The sequence below is a fragment of the Pseudochaenichthys georgianus genome, chromosome 24, assembly GCF_902827115.2.
Source record: "Pseudochaenichthys georgianus chromosome 24, fPseGeo1.2, whole genome shotgun sequence".
Taxonomy (NCBI): Eukaryota; Metazoa; Chordata; class Actinopteri; order Perciformes; family Channichthyidae; genus Pseudochaenichthys; species Pseudochaenichthys georgianus.
The window spans coordinates 6,054,830-6,081,145 of record NC_047526.1 but is presented as its reverse complement, the minus strand read 5'-3'; the positions used below and the strand labels follow the sequence as shown (position 1 = coordinate 6,081,145).

The 26,316-nt window shown below is 42.0% G+C and overlaps 2 protein-coding genes across 3 annotated transcripts; one reads left to right on the top strand and one right to left on the bottom strand.

Moving 5' to 3' along the window:
- The first annotated feature begins 2,090 nt into the window (after positions 1-2,090).
- Positions 2,091-6,023, top strand: LOC117440328 (gap junction Cx32.2 protein-like). Of its 2 annotated transcripts, none has more exons than XM_034076644.2 (2): positions 2,091-2,529; positions 5,023-6,023. In XM_034076644.2, the coding sequence occupies exon 2, from the start codon at positions 5,032-5,034 to the stop codon at positions 5,779-5,781; it is 750 nt and encodes a 249-aa protein (XP_033932535.1). In that variant the 5' UTR covers positions 2,091-2,529; positions 5,023-5,031; the 3' UTR covers positions 5,782-6,023. The 2 variants fall into 2 exon arrangements, with proteins under 2 accessions (XP_033932535.1, XP_033932536.1); XM_034076645.2 differs by lacking the exon at positions 2,091-2,529 and adding an exon at positions 3,007-3,144.
- Positions 6,024-6,739: 716 nt separating this feature from the next.
- Positions 6,740-26,300, bottom strand: mcm9 (minichromosome maintenance 9 homologous recombination repair factor). The gene is given in 17 exon segments (XM_034076647.1): positions 6,740-8,757; positions 11,291-11,436; positions 12,015-12,097; positions 14,174-14,225; positions 14,227-14,265; positions 14,267-14,388; positions 15,340-15,542; positions 16,960-17,134; positions 17,743-17,862; positions 18,867-18,992; positions 19,088-19,288; positions 19,972-20,053; positions 20,146-20,352; positions 20,833-20,939; positions 21,726-21,876; positions 22,001-22,188; positions 26,250-26,300. Coding segments are annotated over 17 exon segments (3,615 nt in total). The 5' UTR covers positions 26,278-26,300; the 3' UTR covers positions 6,740-7,172.
- Between the last annotated feature and the right edge of the window lie 16 nt (positions 26,301-26,316).

Sequence of the window (26,316 nt, the reverse complement as noted above, 5' to 3'; positions counted from 1 at the left end):
CTATTAATGAAAAACAAATCCCTTTATCACTGTCAATTGCATAAAAGGTTTTATATGTCACACTTTATCAGAAAAAGGTAAATTGCCAGGTAGCTTTGCACATACTAGGAATTTGACTTGATGTCATGGTGCATATATAAAAAACAAGAAATCTAATATAAAACACAAAATGTTTTACACCATAATAAAATACAGTTAAAGTGCAAAAAGATAAAAATTAAATAAAGCAGTAATTTACATGGAAATAGAATGCATTTTTGCATATATATATATATATATATATAACTAAGAAATGTGAAAGCAGAGTATGACATTGTGTGCATTAATGTAATGCAATATAGTCTATGAGGTGGCAGAGGTAAAGTGTCAGCGGATGATGAACATTTATGTGATTAATGTCTATGGTGCTATTTTATGCCAAATATAGTGGCTATGCTTGCTAGCTATGTTAACACTACGTAAACTGGATATAAAATCCCCAAACAGGCGAAAACCTACCAGTTTCACCCACTGTCTCTGCCACCTCCCTCCATGACTGGTTCCTCCGGTTTGTATCCCGGTATGTGAAGAGGGTCTGGTCATATAAAACCGGGTGATTCGCTACGGCGATAATCAATTTCTCCTCCATCTTTTTTTGAAATATAGAAATGAACGGCGGGATATCTCTCCCAGCTTAGACGCGGTTTGATTGGCTAGCGCTTGAGCTGTCAGATTTTCAGAAACGGGATTTGATTGGCTGGCGCTGGCTACTCCGGCGTCTCAGGCGACAGAAGTTGAACATTGTTCAACTTCTGTCGCCTGAGACGGACCGCTCTGCTACCCACAATTCAGTTCGGCGAAAAAGCGCGGCTACGTGACGTCACCCCATTGAAACTGAATGGGCACCCCATTGAAACTGAATGGAGCTTTCGACGCTGTAGTGTAGACGGGCCGTAACCACTCCGCCAACGCCACAGTCACCCCCGTCGTGCGGGCCGGATGAGAATGTCTGGCGGGCCGGATGTGGCCCGCGGGCCGCCAGTTGGTGGTCACTGCTATACACCAACACTGAAACACAAGAGAACATACTTCAGCAGAAAAAGCAGAAATGAGAACAAAAGTCAAATATATCAGTGGCTCTGACTATTTGAAAGTGTCAGGAAACACACAACATTTTTCCGTCATCAACTCCCAATGCAAGTCATAGTTTACCTAAACTCCCATTAGGACTCACACACCGTGAACCAGACTGTAAGCACGTCCTAATTTCATACACTGCTAATGTCAAATATTATGGTGAATTACTAGAATTCCATTTCTGAGGAAGCATGTTTGATCGTTTCAATTGTTTTGTGGAGTGAATACAGCATCTCTCGGTTAGGATATAAGTATAACATATGAACTTAAAAGGCTGTGCTCCATGTACTTAGATCACCTGCCTGATACTTAGAACTTCTTTCAAGACTGACCTACTGTTTTAAGAATCACATAGGATGCATATTGATTCAGATTTATGTATATTTAAATGGTGATAGGAATCACGACATTAATTCCAAAAGTACGGTGGCCGACAGGTGCAAACACGTTACTACGGCCCAAAACACTTCCATTAGGAAAAATGCTCTGCAGAAATAAAATCACAAATGTGTTAAGAAAAATCTTCACCAACTTGACGAAACATGCACAGTGTTTACTATAAGCACTGTATAACCAACACGCTGCAAATAGAAAATGCTTCTGTTGGGAAAATACTGAATGTACTCTTCTAATATCAGAGTAGCACATGATAACAAAGGCCTAACTGTAACTGTGTACGTAGCCAGATGTATGATAACAGTGGCGCTGCAAGACACTCTGGGGGCCCCAGGCAGAAGAGACATGCCCCCCAACCTATCCAGCATAAGCGCCCCCCCCCGAAATGTTGAAGCAGCTTTTGACATCGGCTATGCATGGGGCCCCCTTAGGGGGGTTCCCGACATGTCATTGCAGTAAATTAAAGGGGGTTTAATGTTGTTGTTGCTGTGGACCAATTGAATCAACCTTCTTTGGGGGCTCCCTTCTGGTCCGGGGCCCCAAGCAGTGATTACATACTGGGTGTTTCTCAATGTCGAGTAAAGCTGCTCCAGAGCCACTATTTCAAGCATACTACGTCATCGAGTGCCGCCGAAGGACTGTTCCAATGTCCAGCATACTTGGAATTCTACCGAGCCCGGCGTACTTCGTTTGGAGAAATGTCGAGGCTGCACATGTGTAGACTCCGCGGTCTTAAAATCCCCACAATGCTTTGCGCACGGACCAATTTCCCCACAGCTCCTAAGGAGATAGGCATATGACTGTAGCGAGATCATCATGACTGTCATGTTTATTGCTGACACAGGCCTTAGCTAATCTGAATTAATGCCAGAATACTACTTTGAACCCGTTTTCTGCATCTTGGAGTGTGGGCGGGTTACTGTGACCCATGAAGATCTGATGATTTCGCAATGTGAGTCTCAATAATAAGAAGGAAGTGAGAGATTGCTAGTCAGCGACTGACTGAACATTACTGAGGTAGGAACAGTTATTTTTGTCTTAAGCTTTAGTATTGTTTAAACATATCATTTTAAAAACAGCTAAAATGGGAAAACCACAATGGATTATTGAATTATTTGACAACATTTCACTGCTTTCATGAATTTAATTTTGATTAATGAGCGGTCTAGGAATGCAAAAATGTTGCCTTTAAATGTTATCAACACAAAGGAAAATATGTTATTAACCTGTGAAGCACTGAGCCTGTTTTTCAGGTCTCAGACTCGAAAATCACATTTCCAGAACAAATGACCATAACTACACTTCTAAAAGGGGAAAATGAATAATTTTTTTTCTCAAAGTAATGATAAACCTGTGAGATGTAGAAAAGTCAGAATCAATATAGATGTTTTTTATTTTAAAGAAAATTCAGATTGAACATAGTAAAAAACTGTAAATTATAGTGTCCGTCCAAAAATGTCTTTTTTACTTATAGTGAAAATTACCCTTGGATGATGGTAAGGTAGACTAAAAGCTTAAGGAATCCAAAGTACAACATATAATAAGTACCCTGTATCAAGATTGATGCAAAACAAGTGACATTTTACCTTTTTAAAGAGGTTTAGCAAAAATCTCCACCAGACAACGACAAAGGTGAGCCATTTTGTCGTTTTTAGCTACCTAGCGCCACATGTTTTGATGTCTGTTCTTGTTAATATCTTCTCGAGTTCTTATCATTCTGTGTCTTCTCACGATGCTAATCAATGGGTTGAACGTGCAGCTACGATAAGTAATAAGGGTGTTATGAGTGAGTTTCTGTGCAGTAATGCGTTAGCATTTTTCATCTTTCATTATGGATTATGAGAAATACATTTGTGAACATATGCACTGATGATTTTGGGTTTATAATATGAGTTAATCTCCATAGTAACACACAGATTGGGTATTTTCCCGTTTTTTGTAATCTCTAACCTATCTACTTGACGGGCTGGACTTCTCTAATTATATTTGTATGTTGCTATCCTGAAACGAAACAGCTACATATCATTAAGAGGAATTTATATATATATATATATATATATAAAAGTGTATATATATATATATATATATATATAGATAAATTACTATTATGTATTCTCAATGACGGATACATGTTCAGAAGCCTTGCTTTGATTTTCTAATTGTTTGTTAAGTTTCTCACCTCCTCATAATGAAATTGCATGAGGTTATTGATTGTTTTTATTTAACCATTTTTCTTTGTTTGTCATATTATTACTTAAAATGTTGTGATCAATTATAGGTTGGGTCACATGGTTAGGGACGGCACTCAGTAAATATAGTCAGGTGTTCACCTGTGTCAGGTGTGTGTGGACAAGAGGCTGAGAGGGTCGCAACTGTTTGATTGGGGGATTATTCGGATTATCTGTTTGAGAACGTTTAATAAATTCAAATTAAGTGAAGATTTTGTACAATGCATTTTGGGGATTTTTCATTAGATAAAGGCAACCAGGCCCGGCCTCAGCCTCTCAGCTACCTTTGTTTGTTCCTGAAGTCGCTACACATACTTTCACTGTGTAGTCTGGAGTGTGGACATACGGTGGCCAACAGGTGCCGTACAGGTTTCCTTGTACGATGTGAGGGTCTAAGGACAGAGGGTGTCGCTGCATTACCAAAACGCTGCAAAAATAAAAGGCTGCAAATAAATATGGAATCATGCGAACACATTGTTATAAATCCCCAATAAAACGTACATTAGGGTCCGTTTCCAGTGAGAGTGACTTCAACAAGTGCATTGCTCTCAGCTGTGTGCATACTTTTTTAGTGTCCCTGTTTCCGTTGTGTTTTGAGCTTTTTGTATTTGCGCTGTTGCGTTAATGCAGCGCTTTTAGTGAACTCTGCACAGGTTTGCTGGTGAAGATGTTTCTTCATCCTTTCAATATTTGTATTATTTGTATTTATTTTATTATTTGAATGCAAAAAGCAACGCAGTGGACACTGAAACGTACGGAGCCCCTAAAAGGGACATGAAAAACAAAAGAGAGAAAAAGAGATAACCCGTTATCCCGTCTTTTTTTTCATGTCCATTTAGGGGCTCCGTAGAAACGAGCACATCAGTTAGATAAATAACTTAAACTTTTGGTTTAATTAATAAAATAGCACCCGGTCAATGTGAAAAGTGACCATCGATAGATTACTTCAGTTGTGATTTGGCGCTTTATATATATATATATATATATATATATATATATATATAACAAAACAAAACACTTGAATTTCAGGGGGGGTAGTCGTTTCAAGACAATGGTAGGGGAAACACTGATTTATATAAATAAAACTGTTTAAGATAAAATGGGCTCATTGAACTACAATTATCACCCCTTTCAGCACAGTTTAAAAGGTGGTGCTAAGTATTCTGCCATGACTTATCTCACTTTTAGCTTTAAATGTGCTATGTGTAAAATGTTCTGCACATCGTACGACTTGAAATCTTCTGTCTCTCATCACCATTGCTGTCTTTGTCTTTTCTCGTAGGCCGTCATCATGGGGGAGTGGTCCTTCCTGTCGGAGCTGTTGGACAAGGTGCAGTCCCACTCCACTGTAGGGGGAAAGGTCTGGCTGAGTGTTCTCTTCCTCTTCAGGATCTTCATCCTGGCTGCTGACGTAGATAAAATATGGGGCGACGAACAATCCAACATGGACTGTAACACCGGGAGCGTTGGCTGCAAGAACGCCTGCTACGATCGATACTTCCCCCTGTCTCACACGCGCCTCTGGGTTCTCCAGATCCTCATGGTCTCCACTCCAACCGTCATGTACCTGGGCCATGTCCTGCTGGTGATTCGCAGAGAAAACAAGCTGAGGAGGCGCATCGAGCAGAAACTAGGTCGAATCGGGAAGAATAAAGCCCCAAAGTATTCAGACGAATTTGGCCGGGTGCAGCTGAAGGGCGTCCTGCTGGTCAGCTACTTGATGCAGGTGCTGTTCAAGATCCTGCTGGAAGTGGCCTTCATTGTAGGCCAGTACTACCTCTACGGCTTCATACTAATGCCTCTGAAGATCACATGCTCTGAATACCCCTGCCCATCACAGGTGAACTGCTTCATAAGTCGTCCCACAGAGAAAACCATCTTCATCGTCTTCATGTTGGCGATGGCCGTCCTCTCGGTGATCCTCAACATCATCGAGATGTTCCACCTGATGATCTCAAAGGTGAGGGGGAGGAAAAGAAGAAGCAGTGGCTCAGAGGTGATAATCCAACTGAAGGAGTCGCAGCGTGTTGAAGGACTGTGAGCGGAGAGCTTTTTGGAAGTGTGCTTCAAAGGTGTTCAACATAAGGTTTGAATCACAGCCAGTTTCACATGGTGCATCTCCGGCACCAACTGTCCTTTGTTTTCATTTCAAGCTCTTCATAAATCAGTGCTGCTGGAAATAGCAGGAGATGTATCAAATGACATTATCCGATTCAAGAACATGGAATGTGGAGTTGTGCTTTAGTGAACCTTAAATAATAAATAGGATAAGAACTTTGTTGACACGCAGAATGTTTGTTTTGCTTTATAGACCCCAAAAATCTCCAATATATTGTAGTTATATCAACAAATATGTAATTCATCAAAATACCCAGAACATTTCCATTGGTTTTCTCAGTGTCATCCGTATGTCCAGATCTATAGTCAATGGTGCCAAATTGTAAATCACAAATCCAATGTTTTCATGCTCTGGTTTTAGGATCTGACAGACTGTACATGTTTACTAGTATGAGTGGCCTGTCTTAGACCATAGCAACAACATGTATGCATTTTGAAAACAGGCCAAGTTCCCCTTAAGTTAAGAGTTCATGGTTGTTTTCTACATCTTGTGCTCGACAATGTGTTTTCTTTTGGTCTTATCCCAGTGCTTGGTAACATGCAACAAAAACACATGAAAAATCATGATTGGTATTTTTTTTCTGAGAATCACTAAAATACATATTTAAAAAATACAATTACAAATGTATCACATTACCACAACAGCAGTTTTTGCTGCCATACTATCACAATAATATTATCCGAGACTGTGATTGTGGATTGATTTGTTTTGAGAGTGTTGCCGAGGATGTCGAGAGTTTGAGGAGATAAGTCTCACTCACCATGGATGACAGGACATCTTTTGAGCTACTGCAAAATAATTCATTTGGAAAAAAGTTGAAGGTGTGACAGAATTAATAAATTGTATTCTCAATTAAAATAACTCTACCTCCATAACTGAAAACTTGGAAAACAGTTTTTTATTAGTTTTTGTAAATTAACTGTTTAAAGATCTGTGGTCCAACTGAGACATTATAAAAAAAGTCAGTGCGATTGCTCCACAACAGTTTATATTGTGGTCTATTAGGTCATGAATGTTACTTACTGCAAGGCTTAAAGGCTAATTACCATAGCTAATTCTGCAGCTACCCAAACACCTTAATCAAATCCAGATTAAGTCAAAGGAACGTCATGTTTTTTTCGTTTCATATTTCCTATAACAGTTCAAATCAAGAAAGGATGTTTAGCTTAATTATAATCTTGAGGGACTTGTACGTTACCTGATTCGGTTTTCTTTAATTCTACTTCATTTGCAGACCATTTACCTCTCTAACACACATCCTGTAATCGGGCCTCTTTAATCCAACGGACACGGTGTGACAGTAGCCTATGATCTCAAGTTTTGGCTTTCTTAGTAACCTCTTGGTTCCAGTCAGTGTCGAGAACATCGTTACTGAGGTCGAACAGAGACATCCCTGAGAACGGACTCTTGGTGCCGCCCAGCTGGAAACACTTCCTCTTCTTCAGATTAGCGCTGCCGTGACCGTCACCAGGACCGTCGGTCACATGGTTCGCAGCGCGGCTTTGTTCAGTGAGCTTGGTTTTATCCGTCCCCTGTCCCTGTCCCTGTCCCTGTCCTGATGGGGTTGGAGTAATGCCCTTTTTTACGTTTACTACAGTTTTTATCTTCCTTAGTAAAGCACTGTGTTCGGGGACATTTCCTCTAGAATGTTCCTCAGCTTCTGGACTTTTGTCTTCTCTAGTAGCAGAACCTTTTCCTAGATCCGTTTGGGTTGTGTTTGTGGGTTCAGTTGCGCAGGAGAAGGAGAATCGTGAGAGTTTAGCCAGGGTGGAAGAGGCCACAGTGGACTTGTTTTGTCCTGATTCGGAAGTTTCCAGATCGTCGATGCAAGAGCTTGGTTTTAAAGGTGTGGAGCAAGCGAAGCTACCTACTTTAGTGTCATTACTACTGCCAACTCTCGACCTTTCTTCTGCAGACACTCTTTCCCTCGCCTTACTTCTTTCCTGTTGTCTCCTGCTCCCATCTTCAGAAAGACTTTGGTTCTGTCTTTTCTTCTTCTCTGGGTCATCAGTAGTTTCTGGCTTCTGCTTGCTTGTGCTGCTCTCTGTGTTTGGGTGGAGATCTCTGAGGCCTGGGTTACAGGAGCTATGGAACTCCGTGTCAACGTTGGAGACTGTGTTACGATTTGGAACCATCTTCCTTGGTTTGAATGTAAAGCCTGAGAACTTTGCATGCAGATCTTCACCTCCTCCAGCTTCAGCCGCCATCTTTTCCTTCAGTACAGTACTGATGTTTTTACTCACGGTCCGGTCACTGTTGTCCTTTGACAGGTTGTCCTGAACTATGTGTTTTGAGGGGCAGTTCTTACGTGAGGACAGAGTTCCGGCTGTGTGGAAATCAGAAGTGGTGTCAGCCACATGTCCTGACACCACCCTCCCTACACACCCCCCTCCCTCTTCGTCACCCTGACGATGACTCAGCTCCAGCGCCCTTCTTTTGATTCTCAGATTCTTGGACACTTTCTGAAACACAAACCCCAACGACTCCTCGTGTTTTTCTGTTGAAGCAGAGGTATTTGAATCAGCATCCTGATGTAATGATGAGTCAGCGTTACTCTGAATGACCTCCTCAGTTTGACAGTTGGTCTCTTTGCTGACTATGGACGTGTCTGACCAGCTGGAGTTGGGTTTTCTGTTTGGGTTTCCTTGAGTGGATGTTATTATGGCCGAGGACGTGCCATCTGGCGACGATGATGACGCCATGGAGTGGAACCAGTCCAAGCCAGTTTCCCCCGTGACATCATCATTACTGGTGGTGTCATGGCAGTGTGTTTTGTTCATGGAGTTTGTGTCTTTGAGTTGGTGTTGTTGTTGTTGTTGTTGTTGTTGTTGTTGTTGTTGTTGGGCATTATCAGTTGGAGGATCAAACTGGGAGGCCTCGGAGGTGTTGCTTTTCAGCCTGGTGAACAAAGAAAAGGGAGAAAATTACTTTGGCGTGATAAAACAAATCTATTTCAGCAAACTCACCCCAAAACATCTAACTGAATACACATGTAACATGACAAAGCCCCACTGCACTAAGTTGGCTGTACACTTGAAACTTCACAAATGACCATGGTGGAATTAAAGGGATACTCTACCTTCCAAATAACCATTAACATACAGTATCATGTACCCATCATGCGATACATTGAATCGTTGCAGAAAACAGTTTATCTCACCCAGGTTACCTTTATATAACCCTTAGAACTTTTCAAATTGAAATCAAAATGTAACTTTTGAGTTTATGATGAAAAATATGATTTCTAAAATAAATGTTAGAAACTGTTCATGTATTTAATGTTATCCAGTAGATTTATAATGGGATTCCTGTTCTCTGTAAATATGAGAGAGTGTGTGTGTGTGTGTGTGTGTGTGTGTGTGTGTGTGTGTGTGTGTGTGTGTGTGTGTGTGTGTGTGTGTGTGTGTGTGTGTGTGTGTGTGTGTGTGTGTGTGTGTGTGTGTGTGTGTGTGTGTGTGTGTGTGTGTGTGTGTGTGTGTGTGCAGACTAACCTCAGGATTAGCCATTTTACTGTTAAATGCAAAACTATGGCCCGGTCAACAGTAGGGGTCTAACGGTATACGTACCGAAATTATTCAGTACGGGCCCTTCGGTTCGGTACAGGTGTGTACCGAAGTGTACCGAACGAATATAACATTAAACGTAAAAAATTGAGAACGTGAACAACTTGTTGGAAGTAATCTCAGTAATTTGCTCACATTGGGTTCAACGCGTCATAGAGCGAGCAAGTCATTTCATTGGACGAGAGGCATACTATGAGAGCTGGTCACAGGGATGCGTTCAAATGTAGTCAGTAATTTGAGGAACTGTCGAAATGGCGAACGCAGATAAAGTTGAGCTCGAAAATCCTCCAGCATCATTGAAGTCTCCGGTTTGGGAACATTTTGGTTTTGCAGTTACGTACAAGGATGACGGACAAAGACAGGTGGACCGAACCAAAGCTGTTTGTCGGCATTGTTCAACTAAATTGGTTACGCGGCTGGCAATACATCAAACTTGCACAGTCATTTGAAAAGGCATCACCTGAAACCAGGCCCGGTTCTACGGGGGTGCATAAGGATGCATTGCACCCTCATTTGAAAAATGAAAAGTGAAAAAAATAAATAATTACAAATATTACATAACAATAATAATAATAATAATAATAGTAGAAATAATAATAAAAAAGAATATAGTTGAAATAAAATAAATTGTAATTGTGGTTGAATAACATTGTCTGCTGCATTTATTTGGTCAATTTAAACGGTAAGTAAAGTTATTATGTCAGGTGCGCGTGACCTGTGCCGCTGCACGTTCATCATCTGCAAGGTGCTTACACAGCAGTCAGTGATGGACATCAGAACATGGTTAAAACAACCAGCCCTTATCGCCAGCGGTAACACTGCATCTACTGCAGGTAATAACAGTTCAGATCATGGGGACCCGTTACGTTACCCGCAGTCCTCCCGCCTGACTCACCGGTTTTGCCCGCCTCCCCCATGGAGGCGGAGCAGCCGTCTTCGTTGCCCCAAACACCGCCACCCCTGAGCGGCCCGCATGTGCCAGAGGACCTCGGCAAAACAGAGCCTGCCCAGGTATATTTAAAAAAGTACCCAACTCTTCTGTACAGTGGGGTAAGGCGCTCATTTTGCAGCTCATGGTTTCAAAACAGAGATAGGCTGGAATATTCCTGTAAAAAAGATGCCATCTTCTGCATGTAGACATTTCGGTCTTGAAAGGGGAGTGATTTGTAAAATATCCATAGAGAAAAAGTAAATCTGTTTACAGTTCTGTTTCATATGGGTGTTGAGAGATGTATCCATAGATCTCTTCATTTTGCTCTCAAAGTGCACCAGATTGATGCTTTTAACTTCAATATTAAAAAAAAAGAAAATCTTCCCGGGGGAGCATGCCCCCGGACCCCCATAGAGGAGGTGAGGACCCCCCCTAGAGGGTGTTAGGTCCACTCACCACTTATAAAGATAGCACTTTACCACTGCACCCTCTCTAATCTCAGATGCACCCCGAGTCATTTTGTTCTGGGACCGGGCCTGCCCGAAACGTGAATATCACAGTGGCGAACCGTCAGGGCCTTCAAGGTAACCCAGGATGAGTAATTGATACAAATGGTAATTGTATGGGTGAGCTATCCTTTTAAAACAAAAATATACATTTACAAGATGAGAATAATAGAGTAGACTGGCCATGATCAATGCATAATATATTGGGGGTTTCTCTGCAGCACCACAAAACTGTATTTAAACAAATATTTAGCCCTACAAATATTGTGCTTCGTGTTAATTTAGCAGGCCTACATGGAGGAATAAGCCATTTATTTCTACTCTTTGGAATTTGTTGACGACAATCAAAAGATTGGAGGGGGGGGGGGGGGGTAACCCGACATGAGCACTATATCTGACTCAACAGGAGGAGTTGTTGGTCGGTTACTCACCTGGCCAGTCTGTGGCTCTCCTTCTGGAACAGCAGGTGCAGGTTCAGCCCCTCCAGCAGGACCTGACTCTGGACCTGATACTGCTGCGTGGGGGAGTCGGGGAACGAGGTGAGCAACGCATTGACGTTTCCCAGCAGAGCACCGCCCTGACAGAGGAGTGCATGGTGGTGGAGACATGGGCCCAGAGAAAGCGATGTTACTAAAGGCGGTTCAATCCACGTTAATTGTCCCGCTGTATTTCATATCATAGAGACCAGATAAATAAACAATATTTGTCACATAGAGGGTGGTACACAGATTTAGATAAAGGCTCCAATTTCATGAAGTGCAGATTTAAAATGTCAAACATGGGCAGACAGAGAAATCTATTTAAATATTTTAAAGAACATATATTAAAATGATAAATAACAAATGCTACAGTTTCAAATGTTAACAGCCTGGAAGCTGACCCGTGTCAGCACCATAAGGATGAAACAGCACACACAAAGTCTATACTCTTTCTGTTGTCATTGAAGAAATCAGATTGTATTGTTTAGAATTTGAAGGCTTTGTGCTTTAATTGCTGCTCGACACTGTAATTGTATTGCAAAAAACGGAATATTATTCATATGGGACTAATCCATTGCTGCCATTGTAAAGTGTAAAAGCAAGAGCTTCAAATATACAAAGCAAACAGGTGAGATGATATTTGTGATTATTTGTGTAGCAGAGTAGTTGATGTTACCTGCATGGAGCACTCCATGACAGAGACGGCCATGACAGCGTCCTCGATGGTGACCGTCTCTCTGAACATGAGCTTGGCGTGGGCTGCAGGTGAGAGAACAGTGCGGTCAGAGTGCTGCACTTCAGCTGCCTTCACTTATGTTAACACATTTTGTTCAGAAGCATTTTGGTTTGCCCTAAGAAACTGTGTGCTACTACATTTAAACAGATGCAATTGTTTTCTTTAATACAAGTTATTTTCTTAGTAGTTACATTAATGCAAAGAAATGTAGCACAGGTTTCAGCATTCACCATAGTGGCGAAGAAGGAATGAGTGTTTTTGGTTAGAAGCCTGAAATAAGGTCTGTGGTTGAAGAGGTGTTCATGCTTTGTTGGTCCATGTGTGTCTGAAGCTTTTATGTATCTAATGGCGCATTTCCACTGCAGCGGGGTAGCCCCGTTTAAGCGTCCCTAAGCGTCCTCGCTCAGTCCTCGGGCTGCCTCGCTGGCCGTCCGAAGCCATGGCGCATTTCCATTACAGTTTAGGACCTGGGGTAGCAACGCAGTGTAGGCGGGGCGATCGGCTTCACATTTCGAGTTGTTCCGTCGAGCTCCCGCTGGATTTTATCATCCCCAATGAGATGTAGGAACGTCGTCACCTCCTCGGTCGACCACGGTGTGCTTTTCTTTGACGTTGCCATTTTTGTAGCTCCTCCGTTTACAAAAATGCTGCAAGCTTGCTTCTAGATCTATGCGACGCTAGGGATGATCTCGCGCGCGAGCTTGTGACCGTTCTCTCTGACCAATCAGCAGTCGAGAGAGTTGACGTCACAGCCCTGGCCTGGTCTGGTCTGATAGAACCACGATTTTATGGGGCCGGAAAAAGAGGGAAAAAGTACCCGCTAGCCGGTGCTACGCTATATGGAAAGGCCACCAAAAACTGGCCTGGCCGCTTGAGGACGATTAAACGGGGCTACCCGCTGCAGTGGAAATGCGCCATAACAGCTCTCAGATATATACAGAACATGTCTCTGAAGTGTTTGGCTCCAAACACCAAACAGATCATTGCAGCCTCCCATAATCCCCTCTGTTTCAGCCCTGTTTCCAAAGTGCTGATTCTCTGTCTGTTAGCCCCTCCCCACGCCCCTCTGAGAGAGATTTGGGTAAAAAGAACTCAATGGTGCTCTAGGAGGAGATTCAGGTGATAAGGGGGGGGGGGGGGGGGGTTACCTTGGTTGCTGATTGGCTAATGGTTACACAAGACAACACATCGTTATGACATCATAAAGTGGCCAAAATCTGATCAGCTCGTTTTCAGACAGGTTTTTATAGAAATGGATCAAAAAGAGAGAGAATCTTTGTTCCTGAAACTTTCAGAGTCTCTTTCCACAGAGGGGACACATGTTGATGTAGAAGAGACATGAAGAAGAGGGACACATGTTGATGTAGAAGAGACATGAAGAAGAGGGGACACATGTTGATGTAGAAGAGACATGAAGAAGAGGGGACACATGTTGATGTAGAAGAGACATGAAGAAGAGGGGACACATGTTGATGTAGAAGAGACATGAAGAAGAGGGGGACACATGTTGATGTAGAAGAGACGTGAAGAAGAGGGGACACATGTTGATGTAGAAGAGACATGAAGAAGAGGGGACACATGTTGATGTAAGACATGAAGGGAACATGTTGATGAAGAAGAAGGGGACACATGTTGATGTAGAAGAGGACAGAGAAGAGGGGACACATGTTGATGTAGAAGAGACATGAAGAAGAGGGGACACATGTTGATGTAGAAGAGACATGAAGAAGGGGAGGAGGGAAGTAGAAGGACCATGAACAGGGACACATGTTGAGTACACACACGAAGGAGACATGAAGAAGAGGGGACACCTGTATGATGTAGAAGAGACATGAGAAGAGGGGACACATGTTGACGTAGAAGAGCACATGAAGAAGAGGGGACACATGCTAGACCGTAGAAGAGACATGAAGAAGAGGATCTTGCGGTACATGGGCGGCCTTAAAGGTGTTACAGAACATGTGGTGATGGCTAACGGTTTGTGTGTTCGTGTGAAAGCTGCTGAAACAGAGCGGGTTCTCATTTCACTGGAAACCAAAGTAAAAGTGGGGAGAAAGGAACACGACAGGAGGGTTAAGAACATCAGGGTCCCACTGGACCCCCCCCCACCTTCTGCAGCCTGCTGAGGCTCTCCAGCATGCGGATGGTGGTGGCGGGCGGCGTTGCGGCCGTCGCTCTGTCTCTGCAGCTGGGTAGTAGCGCGTCAGGATGATGTTGGCGTCCTCGGACATCTGCGGCTGCAAGCGCTTAATCACACAGAAATAAGCCTTGATCTTCTCCATGGACCACAGAGTGGCCCCCTCAGCAGGGACACCTGAGGGACAGCCAGAGGACACAGTCACACCTTTGCAAAGATATGAACTGCTTAAGGCGCACACTACGGTAGTCAAGGACGATATGCAAGTAGAAAGCGACAGCAGTGTTTGCGGCTGAAAGGTGAAGATCCAGATGGGAAGACGAGGGAGCATTCCACTTTGTGCTTTAACTGCAGCCGACATCTCAATGGTACTGAATGAAACGGTGCTGCTTCAGGTGATGAAGGAAGATTTAGAGAAAGTTATAGATATGAAGCGCCAGTTTGTGTCTTTAGGCGACTTCACTTGACTCACATTGACAGGAAGGCACTTCTATAGAAGATAAGATGCACAGGGTTGGTTTTCAAAGAGTAAAGGTTATTGTGAACCTTTGATAACTTCAACTGAAAGTGTTGGCGAAGAGAACCAAGTTCAAAACAGCCAACTTGATATGAAATCAAAATGAACATATTAACATCATACTTAAACAGAACAATCCGAGCGTTCGGCTGACGACATACTGCTTTTCTGTTATAAAACATGGGTTTTGTGTATTTTACACACTGCCTTTATAAATTGTATATATTTACTGATGTACAAATAGTATATATAGTACACATATATACTCAACTCTATCTGGTAGGAGGTTGAATAAAACCTTGTGATTAAAAGCACAATAACAATTAAATGATTAACCTTTCTGTTGTCCTGGGGTCAAATGTTGTTTTAAGTCTAAATGTGTTTCCTTCTATCCAATTGCCACACACTACATGGATGGTTCCAGACTACGTTCTTCACGAGACAAGTGAATAATCACCGCTTCGAGTGGGTGTTGTTTTATTCAAGTGATAGCCTCTGTGGTCGACTTTCATTGCATTTCTATATCAGTCAGCCATTGTTCATCAGCCCTTTTCCCCTTCGTTGTTTTGCTTTAATCGTTTCGTCTTCCGGTGGCAGAGCCCTTCCTGTACCTTTCTCCTCCAGAATGAAAGAGGAGATGACGCGGTCCCACTCTGGGTTCCTGGTGTCCAGCAGAACCAGCACCAGGTCGAAGCGGCTGAGCAGCGGGCTGGCCAGCGCCACGTTCACTGACAGCGGCTCGTTGGGGTCGTAGCGCCCCTTAGGGTTGGTCGCTGCCAGGATGCTGGTCCGAGTGTTCAGCTTGCACACTATGCTGCAGAGGAGAGGAGAGCACGAACAGAAGGGTCAGGCTCAGGGTTCATGCCCGTGCTAACCGGGCTCACCACCATGTAGTTGTATTAAGTCCGTTTTTCACAGTGGTGTAAAATAACTAAGATGTACTCAATTACACTACTTAAATACAATTTTGATGGACTTGAACAGTATTTCAAATGTTTTGCTACTTTGTACTTCTACTCCAATACAATTCAGAGGTCGATTGTGTACTTTTACTCCACTACAAGTATCTAATACCTTTAGTTACTTTACAGATCTGGGTGAATGATGTGAAATATAATCAAGTGTTGAATCAGACTTTAGTTCCACCTTGAGTAAATCCACCAGCTACCCTGCAGTCTACAAAGTACTTCAGACTAGCTGCACCTTCACCAGCTACCCTGCAGTCTACAAAGTACTTCAGACTAGCTGCACCTTCACCAGCTTTGAGAACACTTTCATGATCAATCATTATAAAACATATCATATATATTATTCTGAAATGGACCAATCTGCACAACGACTACTTTTACTGTCGCTACTTTCACTATATTTTGATCTGAGTACTTCTACTTTTACTCAAGTACAAGATCTGAGTACTTCTGGGATAATGTTGCAGAGGCATTGGAGGAATGTAGTCTTTATCTGTGACCAAGTTACATCATTGGTTGAATTGAGTAAGAACATTGCACCGTCAGCTGTTGCTGTGATAACATTTAGGTGCAACAGTGTTTCAGCTGTCCACAATAATCAGCTGATGCACTTCCTCAATACACACCGGGTGTTCTTTTTCTGTAGGCCAGTCAAATGTTTGATTTTATCCATCAATGTTTCAAACATGATCACATCTTGTAATCGCAAGGGGTAGTTTGGTGAATACGAGTGATCATTTTAATAAAGGGAATATGTGAACAGATAAGTATAGTGTAGGTGTAGCTGTGTAGTTCGTTGCAGAGAGGGGTTGCTGTGGCCCAGGGGCATGTGGGCATCTACCAATGGGAGGCTCAGTAGCTCGACCCTCAGTCCGTGCAGTCAACGTGTGAAAGATACTTAAACCCCATGTTGTTCTCGTAGGCATTTCTACAGTATAGAATGGGAGACAGTATATAGTGTGTCCAAGTCCAATAAAAGCGTCAGCTAAGTTACATGTCATTTAAAGTAAGCCGATGACAAATGTTCAGTTCAATTGTCAGCGAAGTTATCCAGAAGAAACACTCTTCATAAACATCTTCCCTTACAACATGTGGCAAACTAAGGGAGTTGCTATGGGTGACCATGTTATGAATCATCATGATGTGTGGGGCCTTCAGTCTGACACTGCTAGACCGTATAAACCTGGGAAGCACTAAACCCCATAATACCCAGATGCCTGCGGGGCTCCTTCCTGTGAGTGTGTGCATGCATGGCTGTCCTACCCAGCTTTGGCCACACTGATGGACTGCTGCTCCATGGCCTCGTGGATGCTGATGCGGTCATGCTCCTTGATGCTGTTGAACTCATCGATGCAGCACAGACCTCCGTCCGACAGCACCAGGGCTCCAGCTTCCAGGTGCCATTCTCCTCCATCCTTCACCGCTGCCACCGTCAGCCCTGGTAGTGTCAACACAGTCAGTCAATCCAGGTATACGTGTCAGGGACAATGTCACAGCTGCATCTGGAAACACTCCATGCTTTTATCTTCAGTCGACTCGACTACTGTAATGCTGTCTTTACAGGTGTCACTAAACATGATATCAGAACGCCGCTGCTCGAGTCCTCACTGACACGAAGACAGTGGATCACATCACTCCAGGTCTGAGGTCTTTACACTGGCTTCCTGTGTGTCAAAGAATTCATTTCAAAATACTGCTGCTGGTGCATGGAAAGCTTTGAGAGGTTTGGGCCCAAAACACAATTCTGCTTTTCTGCATTAGCTTGTTTTATGTTTATTGTATTCTCTTTGCCTTTTGACGACTGATTCGAAATGCCTTTTTATAATGTGTTTCTGCTGCACTGTTTCCTAATGCTCTTTATGTCTTTCATGTTTGTAAAGCTCTTTGAATTGCCTTGTGTTGAAAGTGGCTATAAACAAACTTGTCTTGTCTTTCATGAAATGATGATTGGTTTGCATTTGAACTTGTAAAACTCTTTACGTTATAATATCAGATCTCGATGACACATTCTTGATCAATAGCTAACATGAGACGCTGAAAACCAACCTGCACTTGTTGATCCAATGCCAGCAGTGAGCACGGAGCGAGGAATGATCTTAGCGGCGTACTTCAGGAACTGAGACTTCCCCGTACCGGGGTCGCCCACCAGCAACAGGTGACACTCCCCTGGAGACCAGATCCACTCATGTTACAATGACTAACAGCAACACACAGCAAATACATTTCCAGACACAATTTCCATATCGTCATGGCCACGGGTTGACAATTGTTGTTTCTTATTGTTTGTCGGTCTCCGGGGGGCGGATCTTATCTGATACGAGTCATAGAGAGGTAATAGCTGTATACTCCATGTTGTGTTAGTCCGCACAGCGTACACCCCACACAGCGTACACCCGCACAGCGTACACCCCACACAGCGTACACCCCACACAGCGTACACCCCACACAGCGTACACCCCACACAGCGTACACCCCACACAGCGTACACCCCACACAGCGTACACCCCACACAGCGTACACCCCACACAGCGTACACCCCACACAGCGTACACCCCACACAGCGTACACCCCACACAGCGTACACCCCACAGTGATTGGGTTTGATCCTTAGAGGAGATCTAATTAGCTCCTGAGCTAACCAACTGAGCTGAATGCTAGCATAGGCTGATCTCAAGCTTTACACAGGGTTACATTCAATGTATGTATGTTAGTTAGTCTGCATCAGTTACATAGCCCAACGGTTACTTACTTCATTTGAAAACCTGTGAGGAAAGAATATGTAATATTTGCACATATTTGCTTGTATTGCGTAACGTGTTAAGTGTTTTTTGATTGAATGAATTGAAACTGACTCTGCGTTTAAAGAACAGTGTACAGTCGTTTCCAGAAGACAATCATAATTCTATAATAATTCATGAATACAGAAATGAATTACATTTTTGTACTTTTTTGTTTGACTATTGTATCATCGAAACAAACTGGCTTTAAAAGTGTTACAATTGTGAAATTGAATAAAAGTGTGATAGTTGCCATCAGGACTGAAGTTTGTTAAAATATTAACTTAGTGAAGATAATATTAATTAAGTCAGACATTTGTCCTCTACCGTCAGATAAACCTTTTTGTTAAGGGGTGCACAAGGGTTCATGTCAACAGGAAAGAATAGGGGTACCTCTGATCTTTGTTCCAGAAGAATCTATCCTCTGCACTCCGCCCGCCAACACCATGGCAACCGCCAGCTTAATCACGTACATGCCAAACACCTGCGGGCACAGACTCAACAAGACCTGATTCCTTCCTACAGAGAGAACACAGAGAACAACATTTCATATAAGTGAATAAATTAAAACAATAGCTGTAGAGTGTAGACGTGTGAGGCTCGTTCTTTATTACCGGCTATGGGATCATGTTGGTAGTTTCCCCAGAAGTCCTCAAACTCTTTCTGAACGTCCTTCATGAGCAGAGCATTGGACGCCTGCTGGTTGTTCACCTCGATGTTGTTGGCTTTGAGCACCAGCTCCACATCACAGCGGGCCGCATCATAGAAGGGCTTCCAGCGCTGACACATCACCCCGTACACCGTCACATCGTCTCCTGGGAGCCACACAGCACACAGTTACTGCCAGCGCTGGGAGGAGGACCCAGATGTTGTACTTAAGTTAAAGGGTTCTGAATACTCTATTCTAAGTAAAAGTTCAGCATTCAAAATGTTACTCAAGTAAAAGTATAGGCATCAAAATATACTTAAAGCACCAAAAGTACTCAATTTGCAGATTGGCCCATTTCAAAAGTATATGTATTATATGTTTTAATATTCAAAATGTAGTCATATTAATGAAGAAGAGTGTAACCTGTGAGAGAATGTTCTCCTTGGGATCACCGTCAGGTATTTGGCTGGCAGAGAACTCACAGCTCCATCGTTTCACTTTGATACCTGGACTTATAACTTATAGCTGGACTTTTCTTCATTCTACATTTATATTTAATTTAATATGCCTTTCCTTGTTCACTTAAATGTATACTTTCATACTTTGATATGGTGTTAGCTGTAATTTATTAGTGTTTATTTGTCAGACTATAGATTTCTATCTTTCACGCTCATCTTTCAAGATCTTTTCAACGATGTGCAATGCCTTGTTTTAACAAGCTGCTGGAACAAGAACATTTCCCAATGTGGGGTTAATAAAGTATATCTCATCTTATATTCATTTCCACACAGCCCTGTTTAGAGGAGCTGGTATTATGTGTCATCTGTTCACATTATTTACAGTCCTTACCAGATTTACAACTGTCTACAAGGTCATCCTCCAGAACCACCACCACGGACCGAGGGATACTGCCCACCGACAGCCTCTGCACCTGCAGCGATGTTGGGGGGGGGGATTACAATCCAAAGACACCGCAAATGATTGAGATGAAAGAACAAGCAGTAACATGTGAATCTGTCCCACCTGCTCTTGGACCTTGATCTCCTGGAAGTCCCTGCATACGGCCGGCTCTGACCCTCCGGACAGACAGGTGAATTTGAACGACTCACATCCATCGGGACTGGGACAGGCCGACGGCGGCACAAAGGTGTAGAACTGGTCAAAATCTGCCTGCGCCGTGAAGACGTGGCGACACTTGGAGCACATGTAATCACGCTCGTACTCCAGAACCTTTGAAAAGAGGGGGATGGATGTGTGTGTGTGTGTGTGTGTGTGTGTGTGTGTGTGTGTGTGTGTGTGTGTGTGTGTGTGTGTGTGTGTGTGTGTGTGTGTGTGTGTGTGACAACAACAGTTAGGAAGCGATATTTTTCAAAAAATGAATAAAGCGCACATTTCGGCTATTTTAAATTATAATTTAGAGTGCAGTTTACCACGTCCGCATCTTTATTCACAAAAAATACATACACTATGTCAGTAAATACCCCACTGGTGAATGTCCAAAGCTTCTATGCGTCATAACAACAGTGGTTGCTAACAAGCGACTAATTGAGACTGCTCTCACACCGAACATTAGCCACCTTTAGCTTAGCGGTGGTGATGCGCAGCCATGCTAATGTGACAACGCGCCGTTGCTGGACAAAACGTGACGTCATCACCGCACCACTCCATTACAGCAACTTGGTGAAATCTGAAGATGTGCCGTGCTGTTACCTTGGCAACACTGGTGCGTATGACAGTCCCAGTGACAGACAGAAAGTGTCCCACGTCTCTAGACCTGGGAATGGTGTCTCTGGTCAGCTCTGGGCACACTGGCAGACCTGGAGCACACAGAATAACAGCACGGTTTCATTCACCCATTCAACAGCAACATCTGAATGTAACACTCTGACATTTCTAAAAACACTAACAGGCATTTGTTCGGCACATTTCGATCTTATTGTTGTTGCTGCTTAAACACCTGCATTTCGCTACGGGATCAATAAAGGTTTATCTTATCTTATCCATGTCAACATTCAAACGTGCCCCAGAGACAATGTTTAAAAAAATGCGATAAATACTTAGCCAAGTTAGTTATTCAAATATTTCCGTATTCTCATTTTTAATTCTTTTAGGCTCGTGAAGGACTTATTTTGGCGAGCTCATGCTTGTGTTTTATTTTCTTTCTTGTTCACCTAATGTCATCTTAATACAGACAATTTAACAACAAGGTTACAAGAATACAAAGTTAGTTTGAGGTTGAAAAGCACAAATACAGCTTATAATGAATAACCCTCCTTTGAGTTTTCCAATGTCATTGTTTTTGGTCAAAGGCCAAAATAATGACAAAAGTAATGATAAACAACTTTTAAAAAGTACAAATGTTTTATTAATTTGTCAGCAATCCTCTAATGGTGAATAATCTGTGTTAATGCAGTTTTGGGCTTTAATGCACGTTTCCATTTCAAAGCATGATGCTATATCCGCAACACCAACACCAACAGCTGGTCATTTCTAGTCTGCAACAAAGTGCACTGCATGAACAGGCTGAACATGAAGGTCAGAAGAGAGGAGAAGGTCTGCCAGCTCTGAGCAACACGTGCGCATGAGTCCGAGCAGTGTGTGACCTGTGATGCGGGCGTGAAGAGTGTGAGTCAGCCCCTCTTTGGCGCGCTGCTTTGGAGAGGCTCTCTCCGATAACTCCACGGCTGCTTTTTGCAGCACTTTATCAAATATAGCCAGGACATCATTGGGATAGGCGTTGAAATAATCCCCAACCTGAGGTTCAAGAGAGGGTGAGAAAGAAATGACCAAACTACAAAACATTGACATATATGTGTACATTTGATCGTGTAACGCAAACACATTTTGAACAGAGTAGATTGTATTGTGTTGACATCACCTCCATATTGGCTTCAAACAAAGTCATGGCGTTAACAACCACAGCGCGATGGGTCTCTTCATCAGAGTCAGCGAGCAGGTGGAGGATGTCGCCATGGTGATGCTCTGTCAGGTAGCTTTCAAACACTCGGCCAATCAGGGCTTCCTGATCCGGGCTTATCAACATAGTGACGTAACGTGATGTGAAACCTGGGAAATAGTAATGAGCAAGGTGTGACATGTGTATTCCCCGTGGACATACACATCTTAAACATGTTTAACAAAGTTCATAACAAATTCATTAATGTTATAAATATGTACATGTCTAGTAAACAATAAGATAACTGTGCATGGACTCTACAGCAGGGCTTTCATTGGAAATCAATCCGGCCACTTTATTGGGTAAACCTTGCTACCAGGTGGACATGGTACGTGTGAGGCCTTTCGCCCAGAGAGCTGCTGGGTAGTTTCTCTTTGTCTGACTCCGTAACCCCTAGAGATGGTTGTGGGTGAAGATCCCAGTAGATCAGCAGTTTCTGAAATACTCGTCCCACGTTCAAAGTCACTAAAATCCCCTTTCTTCCCCATTCTGATGCTCTCTTTGAACTTCACCAGGTCGTCTTAACCATGGGTGTTTCTCAATGTCGAGTACGCTTGCTTGGTAGCACATGTCTTCCGAGCGTCTTGCTTCATAAGCGAGGCAAGAATACTTCCTGGCATACAGAAAACGAAGAGTGGAACAGGCTTGCAAGTGTGCAGGTGTGCGTCATATGAGAGGCCCCACCTTACGTTTTCCGCCACAGATTTTGGAAATTGGTCCGTGCGCAAAGCATTGTGGGGATTTTAAGACCGCGGAGTCTACACATGTGCAGCCTCTATATTTCTCCCTACGAAGTACGCCGGGCTCGGTAGAATTCCAAGTATGCTGGACATTGGAACAGTCCTTCGGCGGCACTCGATGACGTAGTATGCTTGAAATAGTGGCTCTGGAGCAGCTTTACTCGACATTGAGAAACACCCCATGTCGCCATGACTACATGCATTGAGTTGCTGCCATGTGATTGGCAGATTAGATATTTGCGTTAACGAGCAGTTCGGTGTACCTAATGAAGTGAGTGGAGATCTTCTGTTTTATTTCTAGATATATATTAGGAAGATGTTTTACCAAAACAATATTTTAATATATGGAAAACGTTTTCAAGACCACATTAACTTCTCGATTCATTTTTTTCAAATCAAACCAAAATACCAATTTCCAAAGACATGGTTAAGTAAGAAAGAAAAAGCAACACATCCTCTCTTTGCTGAAAGTGGTGAAAGTTAATCTGCTGCTGTTTTGCTCGAAAATAAAAAAGTATTGTTTTTTTGCCAATGTCAATTTGCTGACTTTAGATGTTAGTTTTAAAGAAAATATGATCAAAAACTACCCAATAAAAACGCTATGTCAGTGTTATTCAATAATATATTAGAATGGCGTATGCTTATAATAGACAACACTTTGATTGTTATAACAATAAAGCATGAGTGATTTGATAATCCCTCTCTGGCATATGACACCGAGCATACAGTTTAAAGAATGAACATAACATTGATCACTGCATAACAATAACATGTTAGATTTATTAACAGCTGTTGTTAATCATGAATATATTTTTTAAACACACAGCCATGTGTGTTTCTAACAGAGGTTGGAAAAGTACTCAGATCTTGTAGAAGTACCAGAGTGTAGGAATACTATGTTACAAGTCAAAGTCCGTCATTCAAAATGTTCCTCAAGTAAAAGCAGTGCTTGAATTGGGCCGGTACTCACCGGTAAGCAGTACCAGCACTTGTGATTTTTACCCATGTGGTACCGGCATTTTACCGAGTACCGGCACCGCCGGCTTGTTAAGTGGCCTGCTGGCCTGAGGATTTGTTTGTATACGTATGTATCGTGAACGCAACGCTGCGCAAATGTGGGCCTGACTCTGCCTCACACAGGTGACTGGCTGTCTACATGATGTGGCCTGCCGACATGGCCACTTTTATACAGATCATGCACTAATACAACCTTACCACTGCACCCCCTCTAATCTCAGATGCACCCCGAATAATTTTGTTTAAGTACAGTGAGCCTTTCTAAAATATACAGTAAATAGACAAACCCACCAGCATTATAGGATATACTATGACTTTGAGCCAAAGTCTTGTTTTTGGGCTGTATACATAAATGGACTTGAAACAGTTGCTGATTTAGAGTACTGGCACCTTTTTTTATTCCAATTCAAGCACTGAGTAAAAGTAGAAGAGTATTATTATCAAAATATACTTAAAGTACCAAAAGTAGTCGTTGTGCAGATTGGCCAATTCAGAATAATATATATGATATGTTTTATAATGATTGATCATGAAAGTGTTCTCAAAGCTGGTGAAGGTGCAGCTAGTCTGAAGTACTTTGTAGACTGCAGGGTAGCTGGTGGATTTACTCCAGGTGGAACTAAAGTCTGATTCAACACTTGATTATATTTCACATCATTCATCTGTAAAGTAACTAAAGGTATTCAGTACATGTAGTGGAGAAAAAGTACAATATTTACCTCTGAACTGTAGTGGAGTAGAAGTACAACGTAGTAAAAATGAAAATACTCAAGTAAAGTACATTATCTAAAATGTTTACTTTTTTTTTAGTACAGTACTTGAGTCGACCAGGGGTGAAATGAACGGATAATATACAGATTCAAATATGCAACATTTAATAATATTAAAGGTTTCTTTGATGAATGGTACATTGTAAATAATTATGCGCACCTTATCTGAAGTGTCTAATTAAAGAATAGTGTAGTGCGCACAATTTTAATTAGGACAACCTGTGATAAAAACACGTAACGTAAGTTTAGGAATGGAGCAGTTAAACGTATTTAGGTTAGCCACGCAGACTCTTTGTGGTAAAAACTTGACCTCAATATGGGCAACATTACTGAATACAAACAGAAAAGTTCACAAACCGTATTTTATCGGGACATGTTTGCGTAGAGCTCCTCATTCCTTCACCGATGTAAATAAACCACTTGTATCGCGCGCGCAGCTGTGGTTGGCTGCATTCTTCTTCTTTTGTTTTAAAGGCAGACTGCAAACTAACTATGACACCACCCAGTGGACAGACCGGAGTATGAATCATGTGAAAGCACTTTCTCAAATTACAAATATATATTATTTTAATTAAATGTTATTGTATTTAATTCTATCTCATTTCATTTCATTCAAGTTCCATAAAGCATTCATCTGCTTGCATCGTGAAATGTATGTCTTTATTTTTCACTGTACAATATTTAATTGTACATGATGTCCTTGTCTATCTTATTCTACTTATCCGATACAGACTCCTGAATGTACTTGGTCACTTACAACATTCCCTGCAACATTAAGCGTATTGTATTTTTTATTCCGACATGTCTATACACTCAAAAACATATTTGTGACCTCTGAAACGATTGTGTGTGTAACAAGGAATAAAAAGAGGAATGTCTGAAAACAAAATGATTCGAACTTTATGGGCAATCGTGTAGTTTACTTCGTCTGCATACATTGCACATTGGTCTCGCAACATAACCTGCACTATTTGATTCTATACTGTTTCATTTTGCACTATCTTAAGTGTTACTGTGTTGTATTGTTGGAGGAGCTTGGGACTAAAATAGAAAGAAATAGAAAAATAATTGATATTGTAGATACCTGTTTCATTCAAATATTATCATGAAGTGTCAAGATGCTTTGACACTGTCTTATGCATGATGAATAACGTGGCATTGAATCCTGCATGTCATAACTTTAGCCTTGAAAATGTATCTTTTTATTTTCTAATAAACGTCCTGTACTTTTTATCTATAAAAACACCTTTAACACTTATCAACAATTATATCAAAACAATATCAAAAATACAAAAATATAATCTGGATATTATTTAAGCATGACATGATTTTGAATCACTTTAATAACACATTTGTGTTTTTAGATTATTTTATTGATAATCATAAAAACATATGATCAGAGTATTGGTGGCAATACTAGTCACTAAGATTAAATAATGACTGTAACCATTAGATGAAAAAGGTGGACCAGAGATACCTGCTGCCCAATTTGTAGCCGGTAATGATAATAAACGCACCTTTCATGCAAGATGCTGCCCAAAGTGTTGAAGATGCCCATTAATGTGTGAAGTTGAGTTCAATAATTTGAGAATCTATCTGTATTTTCGGTATTTTCTCTTGTTTTGAAAATACTGTTGAAATTACCAGTGCAGGCAATTTTCACATCAGTCATTTTCCAGTAGGGGGCTCTACGGAACCGTGGTTTCCCATG

What these genes read in the sequence shown, in the direction of transcription:
- LOC117440328 (XM_034076644.2), top strand. Translation starts at nt 5,032, where the DNA reads ATGGGGGAGTGGTCCTTCCTGTCGGAGCTGTTGGACAAGGTGCAGTCC.